Here is an 18,936-nt window from a genome sequence, read left to right as displayed (position 1 = left end):
GTGAAATTTGGCCCGACCCAACCTCCTTTGGCACACATCTATATTCAACGTCTTTTGACCCGTTTGACTAATAAAACATGAAAGGTGATATTTGATGTGAAGTTACAATAGCAGTCAACAGTTAATTGTGATATATACCCAAAGGTGATGAAAACAATGTTTTAAAAACCGGTATTTTAGTTATATCCGTGTGGAAAAATTTTCTAGTATTATCGGAAATACCAACTGTTATAACTATTTTAATTTAATTTATATTTTTATATAAAAATCCTACAAAATTTGTAACAATTTAACGAAAAAAGTTAAAATACGATTATAATCTTCTCAAAACTAATACCAAATAAGTATTTCATAAAAATATATAAGTTTTAAAGTTCACAAATAACCAAGAATAACATTAAAGTATAATAAAAATAATTTTTAAAAAAGTTTTTTTTTTAATATACCAGAAATACCGGGAATACCGTAAATATCAGTCGGTATTGAATAGTGAAAATACCGAAAAAATATCGGACTTGAAATACCTGAGTATTTTCTGATACCGGTAACACTGGTAGTACCGACCGGTATATACCGGTATTTAAAACATTGGATGACACCACAACATGTTGCAAGGTGATTGTTATCTGCATTATATTCCTGTTCGCAGAGACGGAGCTAGAACTTTTTTTGCGAGGAAGCAATTTTAAAAGTTGTTTGTCATATTTATCAGAGTCGTATTCGAAATGAAAAAAAATGGGTCCTAGCTCAAGAATAGAAAATCAACGTGACCCTAAAAAAAGTTTTGTTGGCCGCACCGGAAATAACACTCATATTTAAAAATACTAGTTTTTTTTAATAAATAAAGACCACACCTTCGGACAAGGTTTTATTAAATGAAAACGTATTCAATTATAATGCAGAAAACCCAAAAAGTACATTTTTTTTACAAAATAACTAGCTAGTGTATATATATATATATATAGGGTAAAGTTATTTTGAGAACTTTTCAAATCAAACCCAACTGATGATTGTTCTTTACATGAAAATTATTTTTTGATTGTTTTCTGCATAACTTATGTGTAATTTTGAAGTTTATAATTGTGTGGAGCATGAATTATCATCCGTTATACAATTATGTGGAGATTTCGTTTCTTGATCACATGTGCACGAATGTTGCTTAGATCACATGTATGCAAGTCGATCACATGTAATCATAGCAATATTAATGCACATGTGATTAAGAATCCAAATCTTCACATAATTGTATAACAGATGATAATCCATGCTTCCATACAATTATAAAATTCAAAATTACAAATAAGTTATTCAGAAAACAATCAAAAAATAATTTTCATGTTAAGAATAATCATCGGTTGGGTTTAATTTGAAAAGTTCTCAAAGGTTCTCGCAAAAAAAGAGTTCTCAAAATAACTTTTCAATATATATATATATATATTTTCATGGAAAAAATAATCATCGTTTGGGTTTAATTTGAAAAGTTCTCAAAGGTTCTCGCAAAAAAAGAGTTCTCAAAATAACTTTTCACTATATATATATATATAGATTTTAAGTAAAATAAAACAACTATTAAAGTATAACAAATAAAAATAGATTTTTCTTCAGTAATAATCACCGTGCATCATGAAAATCACCGTACATCAATTGATACGTGAATCATCGTGCATCGATTTCACCATGATTTATGAGTCAAGATCTTGTCTTATTTGTTTTACTTTAATAATACTTGTTTTAAAATACCCAACCCCTATATATATAAATAATAATTTGAATGAAAATTTTTACGTAACTATTATAATTATTATATAAATAATAATTTGAATGAAAATTTTTACATATAATTACTATTAATGTACTACACAATTACATACCCAAACAAACAAATTTTTTTATTTAACCTTTCTTTATTCTTTCAATTAAAAATACAAACACCTCAAGTTTTTTATTCTCCTAACGAACAAATCTAACTCAAAATTTATGTTTCGATAACTAATAACTTTCAATTTCAAAGAATAAACTTATGACAACGGAGATAACATTTGTATGAATTTTCCTATTTATTTTTTCTTATTTTTTTAAAAAAATAAATTATAAATATACCATTTAAATTTTAAAAATTTACATTATATGAAAATTGGAACGGGGCCAGCTGACCCCGCTTCCCCATAGTAGCTTCGTCCTTGCCCGTTCGTAATTGCAATGGGGGAGTTAGATGTGATGATGAGGAGGGCGATGATAATTGGTATATTTGCTCCGGTCTATCGTCCTCAAAATGCCCATGCTACCTCAACCCAAGTCTTTCGTAAAAATATTGTTCAAGATGAGTGGGCAAATGATATGCATAAGTATAAATATATGAGGTATACAATTTTTTTTGGTGTCTATCAGGACCTTTTAGAATACAGGAAATGGGAGTTTAATTAATGTGGACACATAGGAGATTGACGTTTAAAAACCCAATCTGGGCTAAATGGGTATTATCATTGGTGTAAAAGGGGATTCGATTTCTTTTATGGGATTAGTTATCTTTTTTATGTTTTGGAAGTTTGATAACTTGATAAAGTTTCGTTTTTAAGTGTGTGGGTCTTGCTTTATTATTTTTATTTTAATATAGCGCAAAAGCAGATATGGTTCGCTATTTTCTTGTATAAAAATAGATACAGTATTATTTTAACCACTAAACTGATGTCATAGCATAAATGGTTGTAAACTTGTAATAAAATCATTGATATTGATATATCGATTATAAAACATCTGAATCAAACATTGAGATTTTTTAATCCAAATAATCTTAAAAAGAACATTAAAACAATAACATAAACACTTAACTATTCATTAATTTTTTTGTGAACAATACATCGAATGAATAAAGAATTCAAAATTGTTATGAACAAACGATAAGATAACAAACTTACAATTGAAATTTTGAAATAAGGCAAAATTTCATAACTTTCATATATATTATCAAGCCATCCATCGAGCCCAATATTTTAATCAATTAATCCTTCGGCAGTTGTGACGTACTTGGCCTCTATTTCCTGTTAATGGACTTATATCACCCATTTTAATCATGGACTTTGCAAAATCTTCAAAGAATTCTTGTTGTTTCTCATTGTATTTTTCAACAAGCTCATCAGTTTCACCATCATCACCATTAAACAAGGCTTCATCAGATTTCAAAAGCCCTTTTTTACTTACCAAGTTGTTGAAGTATCTCCCATCAAATGAGTTTGGTGTTGGGTCAAGTGGTGCGAGGGTTGAGTCGCCCCCAACTTGTGGACAAATGGTTCGAAGGTGGCTAGCAAAGCCTTGATCAATGTTGTTGTCATCAGTAATACGATCCCTAAAAGTTCTACACTGAGCAAACCCAAGGGTGTGTGCACCCGAGAGAACAACCAGGTCTTCCTCGTCGAGACCTTGGTTCTTAAAGTTTGAGACTAGTGCTGGTAAGTCCATGAATGGTGCAGGGATGTTGGCGTCAGCTGTGGTTCGGCTAGCTGTGGTTGAGTCTCTTCTTCCTAGCTTGACTCTCCATGAAGGGCCACCAAGCTACACACCATGCATGACATACGTTAAATATATTAAACAAACTTAGCATCATGTGTTTTTGTTTTGAACACATTGATTTTATGTATTGGGATTAGTGTCCTGAATATAATTAACTTATGTTATGTAATGAACTACTTGATCAATGTTTATGGAATAATGTTTATGGAATGTAGTTAAATTGTTATACAATCCATTTGATGTAACCTTGCTCGGCCACGTAGGAGCCAAGTAGGCGTTACTACAATATCAAATGAACTGAATAACGAGCTGAGTTCAATTCAATACATACAATGAACACCTTAGTAGTTCATTAAATAGTTCATTACATAGCATATACATTCTTGTATATATATTTCATTGCATTTCAAAAACATTAGTATAAGTACTATATATATATATACTTACTGCAACGACAGAATCACGAGCAGCAACGGTCAAGATATCAGCACAAGATACTACGGGACGACCACAAACTTTGTCCACCTCAGACTTGATTCGGTCAATAACCTCAAAACCTCTAGCTGAGTTTGCATTTGGAGCTGCATTTTTCTCGCTATCGATCGTTGAAGTTTGATCCAATAGAATGGAAGCATCACATCCCTGAGTGCATGATATATACAAAGTTAGTCGTTATAAATGAATCATATGTAAAGTTGCTAGGAGTTGTAAATAGTACTTACGTTAACAAAACAATCATGAAAATGAAGACGTAACAAAGAAGCACCCATGCGACGTTCTTGGGCTATTGCGTCCTCAACAACGCGTTTGATGGTCGGTAGAGCGTCAGGGCACACTCGATCATAATAAATTGGTGACAGATCTGTAGCGGAAGATTTGGGGATGATCGAAAAAATGAGCAAATTAACAAAGAGAGATAACAAGCTGATAATATTCATCTTCTCCATATAGTTGGTTACCAAATGAGTAGTTGTTCACTATGAATTATTTGTGTTGTATTCTGTTATCTATCTTGTGGTGGTCTTATGAAGTTTTTATAAGGAACACAAATGTTAATTTACGATGTTGGTTTTAGAAAAGGTCAAAACAAACACTAATGTTTAGTACTATATTATGCATATTACCTTCTTTTAGTTCTTACACTAAATACATGCATTAGGAGACTTGGTTATTAATTCTAGAAATTGAACATATATAAATATAGCTGAGTTATTCAAGTTTCAGATCAACACTTTTCATTATTTTACTATATATCTTTGAGATTAGGTCGAGTAAAAGTTACATTATACACGTTTAAGAACAGGTAGTATGTTTATTAATAACCATAAACATAAGAAGAAAAGTTATAATAGAGTTTGACTTGGCTAACAATCGCAAAACGGATTGGTTCATAATTACCCAACGAAGTTGTCAAATTTGGATAACCTTTAAAAAATTAAAAATATGATGAACTTATTTATAAATCACGGTGATATGAAAACCTTCATGGAAGAGTACAAGGCTTGACTTGAATTCCAAATATTGTCAAACTCAAGTCTCATATAGCCACAAAAAATTACATAAGGTAGACACACATAATTATAGTACAATATTATTATATTATATTATTTAATGAGTTGTACTCATGTAAAACTACAAAAAGTGGTGAAACCAAAGGGCTGCATCTCAGCCCTTGGATCAAAAGTGATCAACGACTCATTAAAATTTAAAAAAAACACAGAAGGGTATTTTTGTCATTTGACACATTATCCCGCTTTTTTCCTTTCTAGTTCCAAACACACACACACACATAGATCTCTCATTCTCTCTCACTCCCCCTCTTGGGAAATCACCACCACCACTACCCTCATCGTGTTTAGGTCACCGTCGCGTTCCAATCAAATGGCACAACCATCATTTCCGTCGTCATCATCATCTTCATCAGTCATCATCAATGGATCTTGAGAAGTTAATATCATTGAAGGATGTATTGAATACGAACATTATGACTTTTTGTTATGTAAATTCGAATTTTCTTAGGTGATAATCAAATGTAATTTGATAATATGTGATTAGATTTATTCTAACGTTTGAACTTGTTAAATTTTATTAATTATTCAATTGACTTTGTTGTTTGGTACAATATTGCATACAAGGTGTTTGATGAAATGTCTGAACCAAAGTTTCTTATATATGATTTAATATCAAATCACATATGATTGAGTATTGCATAAAGTGTTTGATGAAATGTCTAAATCAATGTTTGATAATATGATTTAATCAACTTTATGATTCTGTATTAAATTGGTGTATATGTTTGTGGATATAAACTCCATTTGTTTTGTGGAAATGTATGAGTAACATCAAATTCGATTTGTTATCTGTTATTGTTTACTTTTATGTTCATAATCATAGTTTATTATGTATAGAGATTATAGAAATTTCTGTTTTTGTAACTGTATGTGTAAAATCATATTTGATTTTGTATATATATTCTATAGATTTGTGTTTTGTAACTTTGTTTTGTACAATCAAATTTGATTTTGTATTGAGGTTTTAGTTACTTGTGTTCTTATGCCTAAAATCATATTTGATTTTACTCTTACAGTGTGAAAATCCTATATATAATGAATTATTCAAAATCAAAAATGATTTTACGCATACATTGTGACAAAACCTATTCAAAATCAAAAATGATTTTACGCATACATTGGAGAAAACCTATACAAAATCATATATGATTTTTTATAACACATTGAGACAAAACCAAATGAGTTCCATACAAAGAAAACCATTTAACATCAAAAATGATTTTACGCATAGAGTGTCAAAACCCTATACAAAATCATATATGATTTTATTCATTCATCTAAATAAAAAAAAGTGAGTTCGGTATCATTAAACATATTCAAAATCATATATGATTTTGTATATGCTTCCGTACAAATAAACTTATTCAAAATCAAAGTTGATTTTAAGCATACACTATGAAAAATTTATCGAAAATCATATATGATTTTACGTATTTTGAGACAAGGCAAATGAGTTCTATACAAATAAACCTATTTAGAATCAATTTTGATTTTATGCATATAGTGTGAAAAGCGTATACAATATCATATATGATTTTACACATACATTGTCAAGAAAATACTCGTATACAAAATCATATATGATTTTGTGTAGCACATTGAGTCAACCAAATGGCTTCCTTAAATAGAAAATTATTCAAAATCATTTTTGATTTACTCATAAAGTCTGAAAACCTATTCAAAATCAACTATTCAAAATCAAAAATAATTTTATGCATACATTGGGGAAAAGCTATACAAAATCATATATGATTTTGTATAGCACATGGAGACAAAACAAAATGAGTTACATACCAAGAAACCCATTTAAAAATCAAAAATGATTTTAAGCATATAGTTTGAAATACCCATACGAAATCATATTTGATTTTATTCATACATCTAGACAAAAGAAATGAGTTCGGTATCATTAGACCTTTAAAAAATCAAATTTGATTTTGTATAGGTTTTTGAAACCGTATGCGTAAAATCAATTTTGATTTTGTGTAGGTTGTTTGGTATGAGCTAAATTTGTTTTGTTTAAATGTATGCATAAAATCAAATTTGATTTTGTACAACTTTGACACCATATGCATAAAATTAAATTTGATATTGAATAGGTTTCTTGATATGGAGCTCATTTGTTTTGTCTAAATTCTCTATACATAATCAACTTTGATTCTATACATAAAGTTGTAAAAACTGACATGCCAAAAAATATCAACATATGATCAAATTTAATTGTAGGCATATAGTCACAAAATCAAAGTTACAAAATCAAAATATCAATACATATAATCAAATTTAATTCTAGACATATAGTCACAAAATCAAATTAACTATAAACTCAATACAAAATCAAATTTGATTGTCCAAACAAAGTTACAAAATCAAAATCTCTAAAATCTCTATATATAATCAAATTCGATTCTAGACATAAAGTTGCAAAAATAGAAATCACTTAAGCTACAAAGTAAAGCCCTACAACACTTCAAACCCTAAACCCTAAGCTACAATATAAAAACCTGGGAAAAATCTAAACCCTAAATGCTAAACCCTAAAATGTTAAAGCCTACAGGAGGGGGACAGGTGCATACGGTACGCTTAAGGGTTTATGGTTTGAAGTCGTAGGGTTTATGATTTTACGTATGCATTGGGAAAACATATACAAAATCATATATGATTTTATTTATATATATAGACAAAAAAAATGAGTTCGATATCATTAATCCTATTCAAAATCATATATGATTTTAGTCATAATTAGTCAACCAATTATACCAAATCATATATGATTTCGTGTAGGACATTTAGGTAACTTCCATCTCATTCATAAAAAAACAATACGAAATCAAAAATGATTTTATGCATCATTTAGAAAACCTATGCAAAATCAAAAATGATTTTACACATACATTAGAGGAAAACTTTAGAAACTCATTTATGATTTTGTATATTACATCGAATCAAAACCAAAATAAGTTACATAAAAATATAACCGTTTGAAATCATATATGATTTTAAACATAGTGTGAATTATCCATACAAAATCATTTTTGAGTTTATTCATAGTTATACAAAATCAGTTTTGAATTATCCATAAGAATGATTTTACGTATGCATTGGGGAAAACATATACAAAATCATATATAATTTTATTTATAAGTATAGAAAAAAAAATGAGTTCGATATCATTAATCCTATTCAAAATCATATATGATTTTAGTCGTAATTAGTCAACCAAGTATACCAAATCATATATGATTTTGTGTAGGACATTTAGGTAACTTCCATCTCATTCATAAAAAAACAATACGAAATCAAAAATGATTTTATGCATCATTTAGAAAACCTATGCAAAATCAAAAATGATTTTACACATACATTAGAGGAAAACTTTAGAAACTCATTTATGATTTTGTATATTATATTGATTCAAAACCAAAATAAGTTGCATAAAAATATAACCGTTTCATATCATATATGATTTTAAACATAGTGTGAATTATCCATACAAAATCATTTTTGATTTTATTCATACTTATACAAAATCTTTTTGAATAACAATACGTTATAGGTTGGTTTCATTAAAGTTTAAACACAAGCCTCTTGTTGCTCAAGCCTTGGCAGCTTGGAACCTACCAATGTAATGAGTTGTAACAAGTTTTCATCTAAGCAGCCTCATCGTGTGATGTTTTCGTCCTAGTTCAGCTAGTCATAAGTATTCACAGTCTAGTTATGTTGTCTCAACGTAATAGTGGTGTTTATGAAGTAGGTGTAGGTTTTTGTGTTTCCTTGTTACATATATACGGCATGTCGTATATATGAACTAGTGTGGTATTCTGCCACATTACTTGTACTCATTTATTTGATATTTATAAAATCATCGAGGTATCCCTTTACCCAAGAATGATTTTACGTATGCATTGGGGAAAACATATACAAAATCATATATGATTTTATTTACAAATATAGGAAAAAAAATGAGTTCGATATCATTAATCGTATTCAAAATCATATATGATTTTAGTCGCAATTAGTCAACCAAGTATACCAAATCATATATGATTTTGTATATTACATCAAGTCAAAACCAAAATAAGTTGCATAAAAATATAACCGTTTGAAATCATATATGATTTTAAACATAGTGTGAATTATCCATACAAAATCATTTTTGATTTTATTCATACTTATACAAAATCATTTTTGAATTATCCATAAGAATGATTATACGTATGCATTAGGGAAAACATATACAAAATCATATATGATTTATTTTAGTTAAAACAAATGGCTTCCTTAAACAAATCATAGATAAAATCAAAAATGATTTTTAGCGTACACTTTCATATTCGAAATTTGATTTAGTACATACACTTTGGCTTAGACATTTCATCAAACACTTTGTGGGCAAAACTCATTATAAAAATTTTAAACAACAACAACCAATAATACAACTTCTTATCATATGAAAAAACAAAAATAAGAGAAAAAGACTACAAATCATGGATAAAAATGGTTTGTTTGTCCATTTTTTATATTAAAAACATAAATTACATAATATATCACTTTAATAATATCTAAAACATCATCTTTTATTTGTTGTTGTTGTTAGTGGTTTGAGATGAAAATCCAGATTTTAGTGGTGGTGGTGGTGGTGGTGGCGGCGATGACGGTCGGATATGTTGGTGGTGGTGGTGGTTACTGTCCAAGGAGTAGAAGAGAGAGAGTGTGTGTTTGTGTGTGTGTGTGTGTGTGTTTTGATCAGGAGAAAAAGAAAAGAAGATAAATGAAAGATAGAGTCTTATTTTTTTTAATGTAAATTACGAATATAACCCTCCGTGTTTTATTTTTAATTAGGGGTAAATGTTAATCTCCACCATTGATGGAAATGATCCAAGGGCTAAGATTAAGCCCTTGAGATCCATGAAAAATTAAGGATGTAAATGAACAAATATATATATATATATATATATATCATCTTCACAAAAAATTATATTCGATGTTTATTAACAACATGTTTATCGAAGAGAGAGAAGAAAAGCGAGGAAAAAATGTGGTTTATAATGATTTGTTCTTTTTTATTTAAAGGTTTTTAAATAACTCTTCTTCTATTGACATAATTCTATTCATTATCATATTTAGTTAAGCAGTCAAACAATATTTTAGAACAAACAATATATCATTCGATTACCATGTAATTTTATTATCCATATTCATCATTTTATTACGTAGACCTTTGTTCCATTTGATTCAATAAAAAATTTTCTACGTACCTTTTTCAAACAGAGTTGTAATTATTGTGATTTATGACTATAGTTGAACCATTGGCTTAATAGCTAGACAAATGGTAAGAAAGTTCTAAGGAGGGCTTGAATTTGGGAAATCATATATGTTCCAGTCTTAAAACTTAGAAGACAAGATTTTCACCTAATATATGCTATCATACTTTTAGGCGGATTATTAAGAGGTTTTCTAAGTACTCCCTCCGTTCCAATTTAAATATCACGTTGACTAATTTTGACCGTAAATAACTTTGTTTGTGTCATGTAACACTTGATATAAAATATATGAATGTATTGAGTTTTTAATGTACTTTTCGTTCATATAAGTTTCATCAACTACTATATAGTACAAACAAAGTTATTTACGGTCAAAGTTAGTCAACGTGACATTTAAATTGGGACGGAGGAGTATTAGGTATTAGGTGAATGAACTCTTTAGCATGAACACGGTTAAATCCACATAATTTATATCTCCACTGTGATATTCGTTTTGCATCTTAAAAAAAGATAACGAATAATTGATAAAGAGATGGCCTAAGAAAAACAAAATATAAGATATTAATTTATTGCATAACGTAGTAATAATATGACTGTTTTTCATACTATTCCTAAATCAATTTATTGAAGAGTTACTTACATGTATAAGGAGAGTAAAATGCTAAATTTGTCATTCCATTTGTAAAAGTAGCTAGACACTTATTTTGGGATAACAAAAACAAGAAGGTGGATACGAGCGGAATGGGTATGAAGTGACAAATTTTCTTTGTCCAGAATCAAAAGTTTGGTCCTTTAGGCTAAAAGGAGAGACAACTCTTGAGGGTGAGGGACTTCCGCCATGTGTCGCCACGTAAGCAACAAGATTTTGTTAGAAAAATGGGGGAGTGAGACAACTTTTGAGGGTGGAGGATTTTGAACATGTGGTAACTCTTGAGTGAAACAACAAGGTTTTTAATTTTTTTTTTAAAAGGAGCCTTGGAAAAATCATTTGTTGGGCGATAGATAAAATCCGCCACTTTTTTTTTTTTGGGCACAACCGGATATGAGGGGTGGTGTAGGGGGCGGATTTTGGGGAAAAAAAGGGGGTGACCGCCCCCACTCCGTAAGGCCTTAGAAATTGTGGCCATCTCAGCTGTAATAATTTTTAGGTGATTAAAGAAGGAAAATTGAAAAGAAACATGTGTTTGGCCCGACCCGACCTCCTTCACCACACATCTATATTAAAGTTAAAAATTTCATATTTACCCAATTTTAAATAACATTATTATCAAATCTACCCATTTTATTATAAAATGAGGCTTAAACCTAGATTTACATCAACAAATTGCTATCTGTTTACAATTGCAATTGAAATTAAAAATGGATGCATTACAGCTACAGAACTTAAAATATAACACAAATGAATTATCACACAAAGTAGTACTCGATTATGGAGCTAATCTCGTACCCATTGTTGGAATAAACATGGTTTGATTCAAGGGAAAATATTCACCAGATGATCCTGTGGAACCTGTAAAGGCATTAAAAATGTTTGCCATTGATTTTGGGTTCCCAAAACAAGGTGATTGAGTTAGGATGAGATGGGTAATTCGGCTGTGATGTTATGCACGAATTAGAGAGGAGTAAACACACGAATTTGTGTGGGATTATGAGTGTGTGATTAACCTTAACTTAGGGTTAATTACCCTCTATTTATAATGAGAGTGATTACACTTACCACCCTTTAGTAATTACACATTCAACCCCTGTGGTGTTTAATGTGTATACCATTAGTCCTCTTATTTACAATCACCTAATGGGAAACCCTATTCTACGTCTCTAAGAGTAAATACGCTCATCATATAATTACCTAGAGATAGGGATTTCTTTATCGTCAATTATCATATCAGGAATGATATATGATCAGTGACGGTCACACTAACGTGGTTCCAACATTCTCCCACTTGACCGAGCGATCATTTATCTATGAGTATTTAAATAAGTTCCGGAATAATACTCATTTTGTTTTAAACCGAAATCATAGCCAATAAGTACAGTCGTAGAGAAGAACATCAACTCAGGACCCCCACTAGTCAAACTATGACTCAAATTTAAAACTAATAAGCAGTGATCAATTGACTAAGACAAATTTTGTCACAATAATGTCAATACACCAATACGATTCTCAAAGTGTAATTAATAGACAAACAAAATCTGAATAAGAAGGAAAAATTTTAAACAATAATACTAATGACCAAATAAGTACAATATGCTATTAAATTAAACTAAGTCTTTAGTAAGCCCCATCTTCAACACGTGTCCTACGAAGATATTAGGAGGAAGACCTTTGGTCATCGGATCCGCTAGCATGTCATTTGTACTTATGTACTCAATACAAAGAACATTTTCCTCGACCTGTTCGCGTACAAACAGATACTTTGTATCGAGATACAGCCCAGCGCCAGTTGAACTGTTACTGTTCGAGAAAGTTACGGCAGCTGAGTTATCACAGTAAAGCTTCAATGGTCTAGAAATGGAGTTGACGACTTTGACTCCACTGACCAGATTCCTAATTAACATCCCATGGCAAGTAGCATTATAAACGACAATGTATTCAGCCATCATGGTAGACGTTGCAGTCAGTTTCTGCTTATGACTCTGCCAAGAGATAGGTCCGCCAGCTAACATGAAAATATACCCAGAAGTAGATTTCTTATCTTTCTTGCTTTTGGCAAAGTCGGAATCGGAATAACCTACTACTTCTAGATTGTCACTTCTTTTATACGTTAGTTTGTAGTCTTTGGTCCCTTGCAAATATCGTAGAACTTTCTTAGCCGCTTTCCAGTGTGCTAATCCAGGATTAGATAAGTAACGCCCTAGCATACCGGCGATATAAGCGATATATGGACGAGTACAGACCTGAGCATACATAATGCTCCCAACTACTGATGAGTAAGGTATCATTCTCATTTTCTCCTTTTCAATCTCAGTGGTCGGACTTTGGAAAGTACCAAATACATCTCCTTTAACTACTGGAGCTCAGTGGGTGCGCAATGTTGCATGTTATAGCGTTCTAAAATCCGCTCAATATAGGCCCTTTGAGAAAGACCTAAAATACCATTATGCCTATCTCAATGTATTTCGATACCTATAACATAAGAGGCATCACCGAGATCTTTCATGTTGAATTTCTGCGAAAGCATCCGCTTCGACTCATGCAACATATCCAAGTTATTACTTGCTAGTAGAATATCGTCTACATACAAAACAAGGATTATAAAGTTACTCCCACTGATCTTGAGATAGGTGCATTGATCCACTTGATACTTTATGAGTCTTGTTCTTTAATAACTTCATCAAACTTAAGGTACCACTATCTCGATCCTTGCTTCAACCCATATATGGATTTCTTTAACTTGCAGACCATGTGCTCTTTACCTTTTGGAATGAATCCTTCAGGTTGCCACATGTATACGTCTTCTTCCAAGTCTCCATTTAAGAAAGCTGTTTTGACATCCATCTGATGTAACTCAAGATCAAAGTGAGCTACTAGTGCCATAACGATCCTTAAAGAGTCTTTACGAGACACCAGAGAAAAGGTCTCTTGATAATCGACTCCAGCCTTCTGAGTATAGCCTTTCGCAACCAATCTGGCCTTATAGCGTTCGACGTTTCCTTTCGGGTCTAATTTGGTTTTGAAGACCCATTTGCAACCAACAGTTTTGGATCCTTCAGGAAGTTCAACCAATTATGGCTCTTCAATTATGGCTTCATTCCGCTGAGTGGCCTGATCACTATTAATGGCTTCTTTATAGGAGGTAGGATCAATAAACTTTCCAACATCCTCAACTTCAGTGAGATAAGTAATGAAGTCATCAAAATTAGTGGCCCTACGTGACCTCGATGATCTCCTGAGTTGATTTTCAGGATTTTCAGAAGATCCTTTAGCATTAGTGGTCTCATGATTAACATTAGGAGGAGTTGGATCGGTGACATTCGGAGTTATCGGAGGAGTAATAATAACCGACGAATCGTTTCCCCCCGCTTCTTGTACTTCTTGCAAATCGAAGTTATGATTTGCCGTGCTCCCACTGATCTCTGAGTTCTCTAGGAACGTGGCATGTTGTGTATCACTGATGCGAGTAGTGTGGGAAGGACAGTAAAACCGATAACCTTTTGAGTTATCCGGATAACCGACAAAGAAACATGTAACAGTCTTAGGATCAAGTTTCTTTAAGTTAGGGTTATAGAATTTAGCTTCGGCAGGACAGTCCCATACTTTCATATATCTAAGACTCGGTTTCTTCCCTGTCCAAATCTCATGAGGAGTTTTAGGGACAGATTTAGAAGGAACTCTATTGAGTATATGAACGGCTGTTTTTAAGGCCTCAGTCCAAAGGAAAGTAGATAAGTTAGTGTTAGCAAGCATACTTCTCACCATGTCCATTAGGGTTCTATTTCTTCTTTCAGCAACACCATTTTGTTGAGGAGAACCAGGCATGGTGTATTGGTTAATTATGCCATGATCCTTACAAAAGTCATGGAAAGGACCAGCGGCTTGACCAACATCAGTATGTCTACCATAATACTCACCTCCTCTATCTGATCTTACAACTTTTATTTTACGTTCAAGTTGGTTTTCAACCAAAGTTTTAAAATCAATAAAAGTTTGCAAGGATTCAGACTTTTCCTTAATCAAATAAAGGTACATATAACGTGAATAATCATCAATAAATATAATAAATGAAGTATGTCCTGTAATGGAAGTGGGATAGGGGCCACTTATATCAGTATGAATTATTTCCATCAAGTTGGAACTTCTGGTGGCTCCTTTCTTATTCCCTTTAGCCATTTTGCCTTTGAGGCATTGAATACATGTTTCAAAATCAATGAAGTCAAGAGATGGTAAGATTCCATCCTTTACGAGTCGTGTCATGCGATCTCGTGAGATGTGACCAAGACGTTTATGCCACAACATGGAGGAATTCTCTTGTTGCTTAAGTGATTTTGTCCTCGTTTTAGTTATATCATCAACATTAAAAGATAACAAAGATTGTGAGAAATTATGATCTAGTTCTAATTTATACAGCAATCCATCCAAGAAACCACGACCAAGCAATTCATTATTAAGAGTAATAGTAATCTTGCCGAAACCATGAATTATTACAAAACCTTCAATGTCTAGTCTAGAAATAGATACGAGGTTCCGAGTAATTCTCGGTACATATAAGGTATCTACTAGTCTAATACATTTTCCAGTGCTCATATGTAAAATATAAGTTCCCATGGCTTCGACATCTAAAAGATCACCACTTCCAACTCTAAGTTTTCTTTGGCCCTTTGGTAGCTTCTGGATTGTATGGAATCCCTGCATTAAGTTAGTCACATGAACCATAGAACCAGAGTCACCCCACCATGTATTAACAGGAACATTAGTAGTAAAAGAATCAAATATCACATAAAGTACGTTACCTTTCTTAGCTAGCCATTCCTTGAACTTAGGGCAATCTTTCTGAACATGCCCTTGAGTACGACAGAACTTACATTTGATGTTCAAGACATTAGAGCTAGAGGCAACTATACCAGGACTGATCTTTGAAGCTTTCTTTCCAGTCTTGTTACTGTTGTTACCCTTCCTCTTCTTAGAAATAGCGGTGGTAGTAAGGTGAACAGCTTCAGGTTTCTCGAGCTTAAGGCGATCTTCTTCTTGTTGACACATTGCAATCAGTTTACTCATCTTCCATTTATCTTTCTGAGCATTATAGTTAATTTTGAAGGCATCAAATTGAGCAAGCAATGATGTCATTATGAAATGCACAAGAAAATTATCAGAGACTTCCATTTCGAGAGTCTTAAGCTTGTTCGCCATGTCACTCATTTTCATTATGTGTTCACGGACACCGCTACTTCCATCATATTTCAGAGTAAGCATCTTTAGCATTAAGTTGCTTGCATGCGCTTTAGACGATCCCTTGAAGTAATCCTCAACAGATTTGAGGTAATCTTTGACTTTGTCAGACTCAGGGATATCTCCTCGAAGACCAAGGGGAATAGAGTTTTTGACCGTCATAAGTGATAACCGAATCGCCTTGTCCCACTTCTCAAATGTTGCTTTCTGTTCTGCAGTAGAGTTTGCAGTAATAACAGTGGGTTCATCATTACGAATGGCATAGTCAAGGTAAAGGTACCCCAGAGTAAGATCTAATTGATCTTTCCAAGCAGTGTAGTTTGCACCGGTAAGTGGCTGAATGCCAAGAGTAGGTGCTACAGTGGAAATAAGGATGATATAGATTTAGGATACAAGTAATAGAAGATTAATAAAGTAATGCCTAAAACTAAGGGCAATTAGATTATAGTGACATAATTAGCTATCTAAAGCAGACTAAGCAATATCTATAAAACTAATGGAACTAAAGTAATGCCTAAACTTAACCAAGGGCTAATAATAATGTTCCTTATAATAACATAATTAGATATTCAAGGCTTATTAAGTAATGTCTCTAAAAGTAATGGAACTAACGTAATGCCTAAATACGTAAGAGGCTAAAGTAATGTTTCTAAAAGTAATGAGTCTAAGACCATGATACTAATGATGCCAGTGATAGGTAACCTATTGTAAACACCAAAACAATAAGTTGACATAAGGCTCTACTTAGATTTACATCACCTTTGGGCAGAAGTAACTAATATCTAAGTACACATGAGCATTAAGGTCATGCGGCACAACGCTTATCTTTTGACCTTTGGGCACAAAATTAAGAATCGTGTATCTTATGCATGAAAAATATTCCTTTTAGCACACAAAGTGTATTAAATCACCTTTGGGCATAATCAATATACTTAGTGTTCATTATCCAAAAGGAAAAAAACGCACCATGAGAATCATATTTGACCTTTGGGCACAAATGATGAAACCATGTACATTAGTGTGAAGCCCCCACACATTACGGGGGTCCGGGGGCAGCGCCCCTGGGAGCGGGGTCCAAGGGGCAGAGCCCCTGGCTGGGGTCCAAGGTCAGCGCGACCAAAAATTTTTACCCTTAAAGTGCTATGGTAAAAATGTCTCAGAAAAAAATAATTTTCGAAAATAAGAGACAAATTTAGCCACAAAATTATAAGGTAAAATTAGTAAGCACGTGTTCATTCATCGGCTAAAATCATCTTTAGTTTAATACGAACTTAAGTTATAACTCGTGAATACGTAAGGACGAAGTAGACCATAAGTTCGTGATGATGTAAGCACGAAGGTAACATAAGTCAACACGATGTTCGTATGATGACGTCAGCACGAAGAAGTCATAAGTCTACACGAAGTTCGTGATGACGTCAGCGTGAAGACAATCTGGTTCGTGTAATGACGTCAGCACGAAGTAGTAATGAGTTCGTGTGAAGATAGCTGAGTTCGTGCGAAGATAGCTGACTTTGTGCAAAGACATGAGCGTGAAGGTGGTGCAGAAACTGTGATGACGTCAGCACGAAGTAGTTTTGAGTTTGTGATGACGTCAGCACGAATTCGTAATGACGTCAGCACGAGTTTCTTCATTCTGCAGCTTCTAAGTTCGCGTAAAACCCTCGAAACGAACCAAAAAACATAACAGGACTTCGTAACTTTGCTCTGATACCACATGTTGGAATAAACATGGTTTGATTCAAAGGAAAATACTCACCAGATGATCCTGTGGAACCTGTAAAGGCATTAAACATGTTTGCCATTAATTTCGGGTTCCCAAAACAAGGTGATTGAGTTAGGATGAGATGGGTAATTCGGCTGTGATGTTATGCACGAATTAGAGAGGAGTAAACACACGAATTTGTGTGGGATTATGTGTGTGTGATTAACCTTAACTTAGGGTTAATTACCCTCTATTTATAATGAGAGTGATTACACTTACCACCCTTTAGTAATTACACATTCAACCCCTGTGGTGTTTAATGTGTATACCATTAGTCCTCTTATTTACAATCACCTAATAAGAAACCCTATTCTACGTCTCTAAGAGTAAATACGCTCATCATATATTTACCTAGACATAGGGATTTCATTATCGTCAATTATCATATCAGGAATGATACATGATCAGTGACGGTCACACTAACATGGTTCCAACACCCATATCTTTTTACTAAGGGTTATGTTCTATTTCTAATATGGATATGTGACTCTATAGGACTTTGGCCTTAGTGGTATCACTCCCAGAACTATGTTCGACAACTATAAAAAGATTCATGGTCAATACAGTTGGAAAAAAAAAAGTTTTAAGTTTCAAGTAAGTAATACACTTATATTTAAATATAACCACAATTCTCAAATTGCTATAAAGTTAGAATATTTCATCGATCATGACCCAAAACCCAAATCAAAACACCCCTAAATTGATTAAGATCTACAATTCTACATCATATAAGCTTCTCTATGTACTATGCACTATTATATTTAACTACATAACAAACCGATTGTGCTTATCATTATTTATCGATTGTTTAAAAACTATGTAATTCTATTAATATTTATTTGGTTGTTGGTTAGGACTAATAAACTACAGTATTCCTTTATTTATTCTTAAAAGGAAAGACTGACAATTTGTTGATGTAAATATAGTTTTAATTCATTTTAT

General features: G+C 32.4%; 3 protein-coding genes and 1 long non-coding RNA gene across 4 annotated transcripts; all 4 read right to left on the bottom strand.

The window, feature by feature from the left end:
• Window positions 1–2,994: 2,994 nt before the first annotated feature.
• LOC122585517 (cationic peroxidase 1-like) lies at window positions 2,995–4,454 on the bottom strand. Its single transcript, XM_043757643.1, has 3 exons — window positions 4,230–4,454; window positions 3,955–4,149; window positions 2,995–3,549 (listed from the first exon to the last, which is right to left on the bottom strand). Exons 1-3 carry the CDS (start codon window positions 4,452–4,454, stop codon window positions 2,995–2,997), a joined length of 975 nt encoding a protein of 324 aa, XP_043613578.1.
• An 8,063-nt stretch (window positions 4,455–12,517) lies between these two features.
• LOC122586402 (secreted RxLR effector protein 161-like) lies at window positions 12,518–13,252 on the bottom strand. The gene is made up of 2 exons (XM_043758398.1): window positions 12,884–13,252; window positions 12,518–12,535 (listed from the first exon to the last, which is right to left on the bottom strand). Exons 1-2 carry the CDS (start codon window positions 13,250–13,252, stop codon window positions 12,518–12,520), a joined length of 387 nt encoding a protein of 128 aa, XP_043614333.1.
• A 2,165-nt stretch (window positions 13,253–15,417) lies between these two features.
• On the bottom strand, window positions 15,418–15,893 carry LOC122597414. The gene is made up of 2 exons (XR_006323422.1): window positions 15,794–15,893; window positions 15,418–15,689 (listed from the first exon to the last, which is right to left on the bottom strand). It is a non-coding gene; the product is annotated as an uncharacterized LOC122597414 (long non-coding RNA).
• A 5-nt stretch (window positions 15,894–15,898) lies between these two features.
• On the bottom strand, window positions 15,899–17,864 carry LOC122586392. Its single transcript, XM_043758388.1, has 3 exons — window positions 17,756–17,864; window positions 15,953–16,585; window positions 15,899–15,909 (listed from the first exon to the last, which is right to left on the bottom strand). Exons 1-3 carry the CDS (start codon window positions 17,862–17,864, stop codon window positions 15,899–15,901), a joined length of 753 nt encoding a protein of 250 aa, XP_043614323.1.
• Between the last annotated feature and the right edge of the window lie 1,072 nt (window positions 17,865–18,936).

This window comes from Erigeron canadensis, chromosome 1 (assembly GCF_010389155.1).
Source record: "Erigeron canadensis isolate Cc75 chromosome 1, C_canadensis_v1, whole genome shotgun sequence".
In the NCBI taxonomy this organism is placed as follows: Eukaryota; Viridiplantae; Streptophyta; class Magnoliopsida; order Asterales; family Asteraceae; genus Erigeron; species Erigeron canadensis.
This window is presented reverse-complemented; position numbering and strand designations above follow the sequence as displayed.

Coding starts and splice junctions, on each gene's coding strand:
- LOC122586392 (XM_043758388.1), bottom strand. CDS start 17,864: ATGAAGAAACTCGTGCTGACGTCATTACGAATTCGTGCTGACGTCATC. Junction 16,586..17,755: donor TGCACCACCTTCACGCTCAT/GTCTTTGCACAA, acceptor TTTCCACTGTAG/CACCTACTCTTGGCATTCAG.
- LOC122585517 (XM_043757643.1), bottom strand. CDS start 4,454: ATGGAGAAGATGAATATTATCAGCTTGTTATCTCTCTTTGTTAATTTG. Junction 4,150..4,229: donor TTCATGATTGTTTTGTTAAC/GTAAGTACTATT, acceptor TCATGCACTCAG/GGATGTGATGCTTCCATTCT. Junction 3,550..3,954: donor CTCGTGATTCTGTCGTTGCA/GTAAGTATATAT, acceptor CATGGTGTGTAG/CTTGGTGGCCCTTCATGGAG.
- LOC122586402 (XM_043758398.1), bottom strand. CDS start 13,252: ATGTATGCTCAGGTCTGTACTCGTCCATATATCGCTTATATCGCCGGT.